The 15,703-nt window shown below is 33.9% G+C and overlaps 1 protein-coding gene across 1 annotated transcript in view; it reads left to right on the top strand.

Annotated features, from left to right (window-relative positions):
- Nucleotides 1-15,703, top strand: part of Phax (phosphorylated adaptor for RNA export) — an 84,060-nt gene that overhangs the window by 15,198 nt on the left and 53,159 nt on the right. The window contains exon 2 of the mRNA XM_069845773.1: nucleotides 6,069-6,648. Within this exon, the coding sequence (XP_069701874.1) occupies nucleotides 6,069-6,648 (580 nt within the window). The remainder of the gene's footprint in view (nucleotides 1-6,068; nucleotides 6,649-15,703) is intronic.

Here is a 15,703-nt window from a genome sequence, read left to right as displayed (position 1 = left end):
AGCTATTCGATCTACTTCCTCAACAGTTGGAACACAAAGCTTTTAATGAAGGTTCAATAACAATCCTGGTAATTTTATTCATGGACAGTGTTTTAATTTTATGATGAAAGCTATAAATATGAAGCATATATATAATGCTAATACAAATAGTAGTTACTAAGGGAGTCCGTGGACCAGAGATTGGGAAGCACTGATTTACATTAATTATTATTATTTTTTTTTACATAATTCCATATAAATATATCACAGACTATTTTAATGAATGCTACATGTTTGTTGTTGCTTCAGAATGAAAACGACACTGCACACTGTTTCACAGATGAATAATTGGTAATATGCTTTTTGTTGTAGCAAAAGTATTCTTTTTAATCACTTTGGGTTTGTTCGAATGTCGTATTATGATATTTTCTCGGAAAGAATTACACAATAAAAATTTTAAGTAGCGATTTTTAAAGTGTTTTTTTCCCTCTCTCATAACGAAATTCGCCAATATATCTAAGGCCATTTGAACAAAAAGTTGTACTCCCTAAATTCTGTCTCGCTGGGGCAGTTGGTAAATATGGGTCTGTTGAAGTCATTATTATTATTATTATTATTATTATTATTATTATTATTATTATTATTATTATTAAATATAAAGTTCCAATACCTTTAGGATGAGTTGAAAATGTATATTATTACCGCAAACTTGTATTATCATGGTCTTCCTGAAAAATTGAATTCCAGAAAATTTACAAATATACTATCTGAATTAGTATTGCAATTAAAATTTGTATCATAGCATGTTTCTACAGCGTTTGATTGGTCTAGACCTCCTGCCTGTCACTTAAGCAGTCCTTATTCGATTCCTGATCAGGACTAGGATTTTTCATTGAAAAATCAGTAGGTTTAGTGACACTTGTGAACAAGTTCGTAATTAAGGACTTCACCCAAATAATGGCGTATACCCTTATATGCCCATTTTCCGATGATCAAGGGATTAGATAGTTGAATGCATATAATACACTGTAGTAAATTTTCGTAAGTGTAGCTTGAATACACAACACAGGACGCAATGGTGCATGTTTACGTTGAACAAGTGAACGCACCTACTACAGGGGCAGTCACATGCTGTTGCAAGCCCTACTGTAGTAGGCTAAGGTTCGATGTTTTTGTTAGGCCTACTTCAGGTTGTCAGTTGCAGCAGTGAATCATGACCGAAAATATGGGAAAAAAGAAGCTTGTGAAGAAAACTAAATGGAAAACCGAAGAAAGGGAAGTAAACAGAAACAGTGGCAAGTCATACACAACTTGTACAGGCAAGGAAATGGAAGAGAAGTTATTTACACCGGTAAGAAGATGAGGTGTGAAAATGTGTACACATGAAATTTCAAAGAATGATCAATTATCTATTTTTAAATGCTTTTGGGACATGGGTTCGAAATTTGAACAATAGGTATCATTTTATTACTTCTTGCCTTGAAAGAGTGAATCTAAAAACTAAGAAGCTTCAGTCATTCAAGAATAGGAATAATGTGTGGAAATAGTGTTTTCTGTAATGACAGTAAAAAAAAAAAAATGTGTGTCGAAACTTTGTATTGAGTCTATTGCAAATTTCAGAGAAATGATTAGGAACAGTTCAGAATAAACTGATTTCAGGTGACATCCTCAATGATGAAAGGGGTACACACTTAAATCGTCCTCATACAATCATCATGCAAAAGTATAAATAACTTCAATACACTACATCAGGGGTATTTTCAGCTTGAACCTCATCTGTTTTGTTTCCTTCAACATTTGGAAGATGGCAATGTAAGTGTCGCAGCTGAAACTTTTTTGAGTCCAACACAAATGAACCCAGTGCCTTTGAAACCCTCTAAGACGAAGAACTTAAGAGACTTCTTACAGTTTTTGGATGAAGATGGCCAAAGTTGGCTGAACTCTATGCTGAATAAAGGCAGGACATCATCACACAATGGTGAAGATTACTCTAGCAACAACAGTGATGATGCGTAAAGAAGAAAAAACATAAGAACAAGAAAACCATAAGCTAAAAATGTAATGATATTTTGTAGGCCTACTTGTGTAATTATTAATTATTTTTATTTAATATATTATGGTAAATATATATTTTATTTTGTTGAATTTGTTGTATTTTACTTTTTTAAGACAATTAATAATAAAGTCGAGATGTTCCCATATATAATTAATTCTCATGCAAAGTTAGACACCTAAAACATCAGAATAATTAAAAACAGTACTAAAACATATTGTCGCAAGAAAAAGGGCATATACAGAGTTCCATAACATACTATTTGCTGTTATGTTTCAATAATTTTGTTTTAAATACCCTCGAAACTATGTAACAGTAATCAATAACTTTTTTGACGCAACTATGATGAACCTGACTGCTTACAAACACTGAAATTAATTTATATCAGAACTACATTTTGCTGTATATGCCGTTATTTGGATAATGTCCTCAATTATTGTTTTCTCGTGCTTCTCCTGTTTCCGTACATTAAGCATCAACATCATTCTGTGTTACCTCCATTCCTTATCATTCCCTGACCATCAGCTGGCCTATGGACGAGTGCAATTGTCTGCTTGCAACCTGAAAACTTAGCGAATTCTATTGTAGTCAACTAGTCAGCTTGTGCGGGTTGGAAATACAGTACATCCATCTGGAGGTCAGTATAAAAGTTCGAGAGCAGGACTTGGGATGGGTCTGTACACTTAAGGCACGCTTTGGCCCATTATTCACCCTCTATATGCAATGATTGTCCAAGTCCGACAGGTGGCATTCGTGAATCCGATGCTGACAGGTGGGTTATCCTGCCTCAGCCCCTGATAGAGCCAGGTTCAATGTTGCAGGCGAGTAGCCCGATAAGCCTGAGTGGACTGGAATCCCTAGCCCCTCCCGCATCAGCATTAGAAACCTATATTACCCCCAAAACTTCACCCCAGCCTATTGCAAGTGATATACGAAATGTGGAAAGATGGAATGTATTCGTAGAATGATTGAGGGAATGGGAGCACCCCGAGAAAAACTTTGCAATGTCTGCTTATCCACTACAAATTCCATCATATTACTACTCATCATGATAGAACCAAAGAATCAACTCAATAAGAGAACTAACGTTATCTTGTTTTGACGCACTCCAGCCAGGCATGTTTGTGAAAGTAAACCGAATCAAGTGGGCCATAATTGTTGCCGGTAACAGATTTCAGTTCGATACGTGATATCCAATAGGAAATACATTGTATAAATTGTGAGAGACTTGAATTGTGTTGGCTGGTTTTTTGAGAGCTGAATGCAAGATGCGTCCATGTACTCGCATTGGCCATTGTGCACCCTTTTTTTTTTCGTTCTATTCCTACAGGTGGCCTGGGTGACAATCGTAAATCATATGTTGACAATTGGGTTATCCCATCTCAGTCCAAAGAGAGCAAAGTTCCATTCCCAAATTAGTGCACGATAAACCTCATGCCCTGGATCCCAAAGTCCTTAAATCTTATATGAGTACTGAGACTCATAATACCAGCCTTTTTTTTTTTTAACTATTAAAGAAGTTAGATGAAATGATGGAGAAATGGAGCGTTTTGGTGGAATGAAAAATAAAAATGAGAATACCCCAAGAAACGTCTGTTTGTCCACCATATATTCCACCTAGACCTAACCGGGGATCGAACCCGAACAGCCTGGAAGGCCAGTGTGCTAGCACTGTAGTCACAGATGCGGCCATCCTTGTAATTGTGTGCCCTATATATGACTATTATCCAGTCCAACAGATGGGCCAGATAGCAATTGTAAATGAGATGCTGATAGGCTGGCCATTCTATCTGAGTCCAGACAGAGCCAGGTTGCAAGCCCCAAACAAGTACGTGATAAACTGCAGGGTCTGGATCTCGAAGTCCCTACATTCTAAGCAGTATGGAGACCTCTACTATGTGCAAGACTTCATCCCAGTCTATTTTAACTGCTATTGCAGATGACAGATGAAATGAGGGAGAAATAGAGTGTGTTGGTGGAGTGAAAGATTTAAGTGGGAGTACTCCGAAAAAAATTCTGCCTCAAGTCTGCTTTGTCTACCACAAATTCTATCAAAACCAGGCTGGGGATCGAACCAGCATGCATTAGCACTGAGCTTCAGACATGGCTTAAATTTCGTTAATTGTGCGTGTGCTGTACAATGAAATTTTATCATTCGTGTATTGAATGTTATAAAAATTCGTTTCATATTATTTATGAATCCAACCTGTGTGGCCGTAATAGAGATCATAGTTGTGAGTCATATGTTTGTAATGTATAGAGGATTCCACGTTAAGAAAAAAGTATTAGGCATATAGGGCTATTCCATCAAATGACCAATTGCCACAGAAATGTCTATCACATAGCTTCTATACTGTACTACTCAAGGGCCATAAAACCAGTGCTTTTTTTCTTAATGTGGAATCCTCTATAGCTTGTAGCTTACACTCTGTCAGTTATCAGTTCTGAAGCTGACGAATAAGTGCGTGGTTTCATTTCAAGTAGATGTGGAGTGGGCAAGACTTGATACAACCATCCTACATTCTTCTCAGAGCCGATAAGTGAAAATACAGAAAAACTAGGCCCTTGCCTACAGTCTGCCACTGTTGTGTTTACTTATCAGTAGAGCCGGATTTCCAGGCAGATGCATGTTTTAATTTAAGTTTGTTACACTTCTCAGACTTTGCAGATATTTGTTTTATGACTTATCAATGCCAAATAACTGTACTTTTTCTGTGCATGTTTGTATGTTTTGGCCTTTCTTGGCAGTAAATTCACGCATTGTGTACCTATATTTTCAAAATTTTAGATTTAATAGCACATATTTAGACTTTTATGTTGCATATTATGGCTTTTTTTCTGGCTGCGGTGCATAATAGTGCCTCTTTTGAATGTTGCTTCTTAGAATCTGGTATTTCCACGTTATTTGTCTATTGAGAAAAAATAAAAAAAAAAAAGCTATTGGTAATATGATTTTGTAGCATCCTACCTGACAGCTAGTCTTTGGACTTTCCACTAAACTGTCCCTTTGTTACACTGGAATTTCTAACCTCCAACTCTCGCTCATTACAAGCCGGAGATCAAACTATTGAAAGAAAGGAAGGCAGAGGCAGCATGCTTGCTTGCAAACTGCAATTTAATATACTTTTGTGTCGAATTGTGAAGTGTTGCTATAGCTCCTATTAGAACTGAAAGAAGAGATTTTGTGTCAAAATGGATTGAAGGAAAATAATTTCTAAAGACGGACGGTGATGTAGTTTATTGTGAGTGTTATATTAAAGACGTAACTACTTGTGAATTTTGGAGCGTGCAACAGTGTTGTGTGTAAGATATAATGCTACAAAGTCAGAAGGACGCGGGTTCAATTCCCGGTGGAGTCGGTCGTGCGGAAATGCAAATGTTCATTTGACCTCACTTTGTGTCAAATTTTATTCTCTTAATTATGCACCTATCACTTGTTGTAATGTAGAAAGATCATTTTGTGTGGTCAAGAACGTGGTTCAGATAAACACTCAAGCTTAAGTGAAGAAAATTTTGAGAAATTAGTTGTATGTTGTTTCAAAATAAAAAAAATTATAACATAATGTAGAAGTCGATTCTGATAGTGCATATTTTTTCCTTTTCCTTTTTTTTTCCCCCTTAATTTTGCATGTTTTGTCATATGATACTGCATGGATGCATACATGTTTTAAGATTTGAAGATATGGAAATCCAGGCTCTACTTATCAACATAACCCAGCGGTTCTGTCTCAAACAGTAGACTTGGAATTCAAGTGATCTCTCTACATTTTCTTACCAATTCTGAGCTTGAGGATACTTCGTGCAGTTTACTGGCAGATTTCTAAATGTGTTTCTTTTGCATGTATGTGTGCGTGTGTGTATTTATTTTTTAATCATTAGCCTGGGGTGTCACATTCATTTATGAACTTCTGCTGCTCATTTTATTTTATGGTTATGTGAAGTACTATAGGATTCGTAGAAAGGCTTTTAGTTTTGTGTATTTTGTCCATATATTAAAATTTATTCTGACAACTTATATTACTGTTTTCATTTTTAGGTTGTGGATTACAACCCTATTCCAAGACCATCTGCCTATGGATCGAGTGTATCAAGTATGAAATACAGTGACAATAGTGGTGAAGAAAATGATTCTGTTGATAGTGATAGTGGCAATGATAGTGATACACCAAATTTTAGAGCAAAGAAACCAAAACTAAAAAAAAAGTGTGTCCCTCAGGTAAAAATACATAATACGAATAGAAATAATAAATACAATATATGGAGTAGTGAATTACAAGAAACTTCGTTGACAGAAGAACTGGTATATTGTGATGTGAAACAGAGGATGTTGGATACTTCACGAGCTGTAGAGTCATATGACTATAAGCTAGCTTATAGAATGGATGATCAACAGGAGAGTGAGGTGAGGGAATCGGCACATGGTGTGAAAAGACGTTATGAAGAAAGAGGAAATGTGAAACTACGTCTTGGGAAACGATCAAGCAACACCGATCAGAATGATTACAAAGGCTCTCCAAGGAATATATTTGATCTTCATGTAACAGTGGATAATACTGACGAGGAAGTGGCCAGTGACATTGCTAATAAACTCTGTGAAGAAAAAGATGACCTTATTTGTAAGTACAGTTTTAAATGCAAAACAAATTCTCTCAAGATTAAATTGTTCCATGAACCATGCATTCAACTGGATGTAGTTCCTTGCGAAATTAGTTTTATATTAGGTAGAAATATGATTGGTTGATGTTTAATGTGGAGTTGCATTTAACATTGAAGTCATTAGCGATTAGCTTTCCATTAGGGCTATTCCATTTAGTCACGGACACACATTAGATACTTCATATTATAATTACTTAAATTCATTGGCTTTTTTCAGGTTCAAGTTATGACAGAACAAAACATCACATAGAGTAGTTTCTTTGAGTACAGATTCATGGTTTATAGTCAAGTGTAAATTTAAAATATTTGGATTAATGTACCTGTCACGGACACACCTCACACAGTGTAAAATTGTGTAACTCTTGTGAGCAATGGAAGTTTTCTGTGAATTTAATAACTATGTTTATTTATTAACAGTACTACCCTATACAGGAATGAACAGACACACACAGAAATGTCATGGACACACACACACTGTGATTATATTATTATACACTTTATTACAAGTTAATTCCATGTGTGACCTACATGACAAGTGACAAAATATTCAATATTTGTTATTTTTTCTATGTCTAAATCGAAGCACTTAGGGGAGAATTGTTAATACCATGTTTGCCCTTAGGGTACTAGGTGTATGCCTAAACAGTGAAATTGCTTGCAAGTTCAAGCTACTATTTTAAATTTAATGAAATTTTAACTATGACCTACACGATAGGGAAAATTCCAAAAAAGAAATGAAGAATATTACATTGCAAAAATTCTGCTCTTTTATTAATACCAAAAATTTGTAACATATACGATATTAAAATATTTAGTGATAATGTAGGTTGAAATTGTACACACAACAAACTGAAAACATATTACCATAATGACTTAGAACATAAATTGTGACCTATACGACATACTAGTTGTGACATACACTTCATGTGCAAATATTACTGAGAAAGAACATATGGTGTCTGGCTGCGAAACCAGGTGGCCCTGGTTCGAATCCCAGTTGGGGCAAGTTACCTGGTTGAGGTTTTTCCGGGGTTTTCCCTCAACCCAATACGAGAAAATGCTGGGTAACTTTCGGTGCTGGACCCCAGACTCATTTCACTGGCATTATTACCTTCATTTTATTCAGATGTTGATACAGTGTCGTAAAATAACCCAATAAAATAAATAAAAGACCATAGTATCAACTGTCTTTGGAACACAACATTTTAACCCATTCAGAAAGTAGAAAAATGTTCATTAAAACTCTACATTAATCTTTGATCCAATTGAGGCCCATATAATTTTAATTTTATCTGCTTCTTGTCAACAAGACTTCTATCCTCTAATTTAGGCCAAGCAAACTTTGCAGAAATTTAACACTGAAAGTATCATCAGTACTACTTGAAAGAACTTGGCCAACAAAATGTTTCTGTGGTTTTTTCCAATGAATTGAACTAACATCCTCCCCATTATTGATGTTGTGATCCTGAATTTTAAAATCTCTAGCCCTACATTCAACATTAGGCACAGGGTTTACATCTGTAAGTTCACCAGTCTGAAAATCAAATATTTTTGCACTTGAACCTAGTGCTGTCATTGAAAACTGTATCTTGTATGGTGAGACACACTTGAAGTGTGCTTTTCTTGTATTCGGGATGGACTGTACATTAGGCTGACCAGATTTTTTATGGTCCAACAAGGGACATCGGCAATTTCAAGAAAAACCACAAACACTTATCTAGTCACTATCCGTTGAAATGATGCAGAAATTACATGTAACAGTAGATACAATTATAGATCTTTGCACACTAAATTTGTAGAGTATCTTAACTTTCTGAATTAAATGAATAAACACACATAACTTCTATACATAATTATGACCACTAAGAATTCAATTTCAACACTAACTCATGTATCGAAGTCTTTCACACAATATTGTACATACTAAATTCTAACATACACATTTTACAAGTACTGGTCTGAAGAATAGATCTTTTTAAGGATCTGTTCATTCCCATACAGCTTCACACTAAGTTCTTCACAAGAGAAATGAAAGTTTGTTTTCACTTGTAACAAAGCTGTTTCAGTTTTCATTCTTGACTTTTCATCAGTCCAGGTTGAGTTCATTGTGGAGAAAAGTCTTTCAACTGACGAATTACTAACTGAAAGACATATGATTAATGACACTATTTTGAGAAGATTTTCAAATGAAATAGCCTAGAATTTTTTTTTTTTTTAAATGTTGAAAAACATCACACCAATTTTCACCTGTTGGTTTGTTACAAAACTTTTCAGTTTTTGAACTACTTAAAAATAGACACTGCAGCAGTTCTAACTCTTCCGCGCAACGCGAATGAAGACAAAGATAGTATATCGTATGTTCTTCTCAAAGAGTGCAGAATATCTCATACTGTGCTTGCTGGTTCTTCTGTCTCATATGAGAACCATGCAGAAATGTGCATGAATCACAGCAGTTTCATCATGATACTTAAATATTCATGTGTAAAATGTCATTGAAACAAAACCAAAATTTCTGGGGACAAAAAGGGGACATTTGCTCCCTGGGGACAGCAACTCAAAACCAGGGACTGTCTCCGGAAATCGAGGATGTCTGGTAAGCCTACTGTACATTAACTTGCTCCACAGCTGATCAAGGTGCTTCTTTTTTCAACAGTATGTGTTTAAAATATATACAGAAATTTTACATTTTTGCAGATTTCCCTGGCACAAATGGAGAAATCAAAGGCATTCTGGGGGTTGGTCTTACTTGCTTTTGTTGCTTCTCGTACTCGACATTTAGTAATACCTCCAAGACCATCAATTGCACTCCTGAAAAATTCCATGAAGTAGAAACACTGTTCAGAGTCATAAAGAAAGTGAAAATTTTTGCTTAAAATGCTGTGCAGCACCATCAGATTGAAACTCGACACTGGCCAAAGAAAACATGTCCTTCTGTGTATTTTTAAAATCCTCTATGACTGCTTCATTGAAAATGGCTACTGCATATTTATCATGTCGCATGTAGTTCGATACAACAATGTATGAGGTTGAATTTAATTTTCCTGATGTGTCCTTGTAGTAAAGTATAGTAGTGTGAAGTGTGCATGAGTTTGAGTTCCAGTGTGCAGACTGGATTTCGTCTTGATACTGGAACACATAATTTTCACTGAAATCCATGTACACCCGAAGTTTTCCTTCACTCAGGTTCTCTTTTTCTTCTACAAAGTGTTGTGCCTGAATTTGCTTAACATACACGAGACAAAAATGCTGGCAGTTTTTCTTCTAATTTTGTCACAACTTCCTCTTTGGTTAAACATGACGTCATTCGAGTTAATCTTCCTGCTTCATCTTTAACCCATTCTTTATGTGGTATATCTTCTGCTAACGCTTCCTCATCAACAGTCTTCACTATTTCTTTGAATAGTACAGAGTCTTTGCACACTGGACATGTTTGGGTCATACAGTCTTCATTTCCTTCATCACATACAATCTTGTTTACAAATTCTGAAGTACTCCTCGGGAAAATTGGTGTCAAACTGTCCAGAGCTAATCGAACATTTTCGTGATGTACACACGAACACAAATTATTGGGAGTATCTGCACAAAGGCAAATGTGTTGTGGTCGCAGGGAGCAGAACTTAGAAAGACCTATTCTCTCTCCAACATCAGGATGAATTTCTCTAAATATCTGATATGTTTCACCAAGAGTGAGAAACAGATAGTGCTTTTGTACTTTCATTTTTTTGCCTTCTTCTCGAATGATGATAAAATCTGTCGTACCAGGACTTGAATAAGAAACATCATCCTGCTCATAATATAAAATGACAAAATCCTTTACTTCATGGGATATTGCAGTGTTTGGCCTTTTCTTTGGAACTGTTTTTAAGATGTGAAGTGAAAACTGTATGGCAAGTTTCTTAACCAAAGCGTCTCGTTTTCTTGGGCTGTTTGGTAAATTTCGTTTCACCTTTGCCATTGCCTTTCAAAAAGAGGAAATACTCTTAAATGCCTTACTAGAAGAATCTGACATTACTGAAGCTGTCTTCAGTTTTTCTTTATATTATTATCCAAATATTGAAACCCTATTTTACCTTAGGTATATTAGGGTTGTAGTTTGTTACATGTGAAATACATTATGTAGAGATAATACACAATTTTAAAGAAGTAGTAGTAGGCATGAGTCATAGTTACAATATAAATACACTAATTAATAGACAGTAAACAATACTAAATACATTATGCAATAATTACATTCAGTTAAAACAAAATTAAATAAAATTAGAAATTATAATCGAAGGTGTAGAGAAATTGCAAGAATATTACATAAATTTGCGATTTTATACATATTTTAAGCAATAGTAAAGAGATAATGCACAAAATTGGCTTAGTTACAAATTAAACACCTATTAAGTGTATATAGGTGGTTTGCGATAGTAAAGAAATAAAAACAAAATTACTTACGGTTACAAACTATATACCTGTCATCAAATACTGAACAATAGTAAAATCTATAATACAAACATAGTTATTGTTATTACTATTATTATGTCCCAAAGAGAGACACCTTGTTTTAGATAGTGCATTAGGATTTTATATCATTAATTTATATACACTTAATAGCTACAGTCTTGCGTGGATGTGGTGTGTAAACTCTGTGAATTGTTTATAACAACATTTTTTCCTAAGTAAATGGTAAAGGGGTGTGCAGTAATTTAAATTGCAGTCCGAGATATGATATCTTAAAAAATGTCTTTTTCTTTCGAACACTGGGCAGTGAAAAATCAAATGTTCAACAGTCTGATTGTCTTTGCATATGCACAGAGATTTTTCTGCACTTTTGATCCTAAATCTTTCAAAGTAGGAACCGAATTTTCCATGGCCAGTCATAAATTGAGTGAAAAAGAAGTCTGTTGAGAACTGACTGCAACATAGTCTGCCTTGCACATTGGGAAAGAATAATTTCTTGGTCACAGAGCCTTTAACACTAGAGTTCCAGTGTGTATTCCACTTGAGTGTAGTTGTGTGCTTGATCCTCTGCTTAATGTATGAAATAGGACAGGTGGAATATTTATATTCTGAGTTGGTTGAGGCTGCTTGCTTCGCTAATGTATCCGCTCTTTCGTTTCCTTCAGTACCTGTGTGGCCGCGCACCCACATTAAGCAAATACGACCTTTAAATTTAAGTAGTAGGGATCTAATTTTTTTTACATTTAGCTCTATAACGTTGCTGTTCTTTATATCTTTTCTTCTTTTGTTTTTCCCTCTTTGCTTTAGATTTGTTCATTTCTGCCTTCCTTTTATTTCACCACATCTGCTATCTCTCATTTTCTTTTTTCCTAAATTCAGCATAATCTTCTTTCTTCTGCCTGTCCCACTGTACTCTCTTTCTCTCAACTGCAGTTTTACCCATCCTGATTTTAGTCTGGAAGAAATTACGATGCAATGTGACCTACACAACAATACATTTTACTAAAAAGCATGGATCTTGTATCACTATAGGTTATGTTACTGTTACTGTATAGTTTCGTGAAGCATAAAGATAGAAAATAAAATTAGAGCTACAGAATTTCAATCTATTGATAAACTAAAAAGAAATTAAGGTTTTTTTTTTTTCTGTGACCTACACTACACTCAAGACACATGTGAAGTAAACCTTTGATTGTGAAGCCAGATGCAGGTAAATTTGAAACCAATTAGGATATATACATTCAATAGAGTAAGGATAATTACGTGAAAAATTTTCAACTCCTACTTTGCTCTACTTTTGACAATATCTACATTTGAAAAACAGTGTTGTTATTATCAACGAGTTATATACTATAGAGAGGCTACAACGCCTTCTAGTTGAAGACAATTGAACATTAGTCCGCCATGTTTTGTTTGGTCAAAACAAAGGGGCGTGGCTCGAATGTTGTAGGAAATGACAGTGATGAAGTTAGTATTATTGTAACTTGAGTTACATATTAAGCTATGTTAATAAGTAAAAAGTAAAATGCACACAAAACTTCACGTTTTATAACAGTTGTAGGCCTATGTTTTATTAGTTTCACTAAATATAGCCGAGATATTAAATGACAAGCTATACTCAATGCAACCAAACCAAAGCACCTAAAGACGGATGAATGTATTCGGCAAAAGAAAAATACATAATTTTTGGCTTCGTAACGAATTTAATTACCTTACAGGTAATCGAACCTAATATAAAATCATGTAGGCTAATTCAGTGCTCACCAAGTGATTTTAACAGATATGACGTATGTAACTAATAGGAGTAAAATATAGGAAAGGTGGTGGCGAAAATTAAAAAAAAAAAAATCCAATAATTATTTAGGAAAATTCGTTTGAAAATGAATTAACACAGAGACTTTTTGAAAACTGCAGTTATTAAAACTACAAATAACCTCTTAGCATGCAACATAAAAATTAAAGAATGACACTAATAGAAAGTTACCCATAATCATAACATTTATTGAAACTATGATACTTACGGTTAACATTGTTATCAGAAACAACAGGAGCTACAGCTCGCTATACTTTTCACGTGATGGACACATCGTGTAGTCTAATATAATTTGAAACAAATATTGATCTCACACGTGTCTTGCAACTAGGCAGAGGCTTTTGCAGAATAAAACTGTTCTTACATGTGACACAATAATGACAAATTTTGTGTGATGCAAGTGCTGACTTTTCTCTTTGTTAACAAAAAGAGCACTACGCATTAATAAAAATAAAATTGGAGTAGGCCCTATAAACACAATAAAATACTAAACTCTTGATGGTACAAACTTATTAAATATATATTTCGCTTATTTTCAGTCCATCTTATCTTACGATTCTCTGGGGTAACGCAACCTGTATTGAGAAGGTTTAATTATCCAGAAACGAATATTACGATTTACGGTACATTTAATTTAAATCCAAGGGAATGAGACATTTTTAGAAATTCATTACTTCTCTATTTATTTTTAAATCAGTTGTTTACAAAAACAATAGCGAAATGTTTAAATTAAATATTGTTGTATCCGAAAAATATAATAATAATAATAATAATAATAATAATAATAATAATAATAATAATAATAAATTGTTTTATTTTACCTGGCAGAGTTAAGGCCTGCTCTTCCACTGACCCAAGTCTACAATTAATACAAATACGTAAGTAATAATAGTAATAATAATAATAATAATAATAATAATAAATATGTTGTGAAATACTATTATTGAAACTGTATCATACAAGAATATGAAATAATGTATTCATTGAAAACTAGGGGACACCTGAGTATTCAAAGTCTCCCGTAGTATTATAACTCGTTGCCTGTGGTATCCTTTGATAAGCACTCCTTGCGGAGGCTGGCAGTACTATGGATCACCATGTTTTGTTTGGTACAATCCATAGTACCGCCGGCCTCTGCAGGGAGCACTTATCAAAGGTATACTGTCTCTCTATAGTATATAACTCGTTGGTTATTATGCATGCTTATCTTAACATGTGTGGCAGCCATTTTAAATCATTTAGTGCTGCCAACCTGTGGTAAATAACAAACATTTTCAACATATTCTGAAAGCTAGAATGTTTAGGGATTATATAATATGAAAATTCTGATATATCATACTTCATAAATTGATGTCTTGGGATACATTGGCATGGAATTAACCTACCTTGTTTAACATAAAGTGCCAATAATGAAGACTTATTATATTGGCTATTACAAATGTTTATGAATATATGTCATCTACAAATATGAGTATTTTAAAAACACAATAAATATACTACAACAGAAATTCAAAATTACAATAATGCAAAAAAGTAGGTATAAGCCTACAATAGAGGAGCACACAAAATAATGACTGCTAAGTTAAAATGGATTACATTTCAGTCTAATATTATAAAGGATATGAAAAAAGTTAATTTAGATTCCATTATCTTAGACTAGTTTGAAGTCACTTTTTCAATAATAAATGGTTCCTAAAATGACTAATTTAAGAATATAAATCATATTCTAAAAGATTTTCATGAAATTGAACCAAAGCCACCTCTCATTGTAAGATCAGGTTCATGGAGCTTAGCAACTCTAATTTCAAAAGAAACACAGTCTATGTCTTCATTTGCCAGCCAATAAGAGAGATTGTTATTAGCATTAGCTATATCTTAAATATTTAATGCTAAAATCAGATTTGGTCAATTCCACGATAGGTTGGACATTGAAGTTAAAATTAAATTTGGTGTTCAGTATATGCTTTTATATCATTTTCTTCAAGAAAGTTCAAATTTTTAGAAATTAGCAGAAAAGTTCGATTTATTTAATTCATTTTTGTTTTACATACATCCGAAGTGAATATTTTTAATGTGTAAGTTACTTTTGATCTATCAAATTTACTTTGGCAGTTTGTTGCCAAATCATAGCATAAAATTAATAAACTAGGCTGTTCTCTGTTGTAATTCTATTAACAGAAAGAGAAGACTTTAAACTCAGTGTCAATTTACTTTTATGTATTTTAGTGAGTTAAAAAATTTGCTATTTTAAAAAATAAGTATTTTTATGTAACACCCGTCACAGAATATGCTTAAAGTTACTCTCTTGCTCTCATTTTTGTCCTGAAGGCACCAATTTTTTATAGCTAAGTCGAAATATGATGCCAAAAGTACAGTATGTTTTTAATTTTTTTTAAACTAAAAATAACAAGTATTTTAATGTGCTGGGTGTTACAAAATTAGGGCACGGAGAACACAGGAATTCTGTATTTTGATTTATTGCAGGTAGTTCCCACAACACATTATTAAATAGGTTTCAAATGTTGGTAAAACTGAATTTTAAGTTATCAACAGTCGTCAGTACCTGTTCCTCCAAAAGCTTACTTGTCTGAAAGATTTCCCACCAAATTTACATTAAGCTGAATGTTTGGTCGAAAGTTCTGATATACTTAAAAATTATAGGCTACAAAGGTAAATGTACTTATATGTTAATCATATTACTTTTCTATTCTGTAACATTAACAAGGAATGAATTCTGAAGATATTAACCACTAGCA

The sequence above is a fragment of the Periplaneta americana genome, chromosome 14 (genome assembly GCF_040183065.1).
Source record: "Periplaneta americana isolate PAMFEO1 chromosome 14, P.americana_PAMFEO1_priV1, whole genome shotgun sequence".
NCBI classification, from domain to species: domain Eukaryota; kingdom Metazoa; phylum Arthropoda; class Insecta; order Blattodea; family Blattidae; genus Periplaneta; species Periplaneta americana.
Note: the sequence above shows the minus strand (reverse complement) of the source record. Positions and strands in the feature narration are given on the sequence as shown.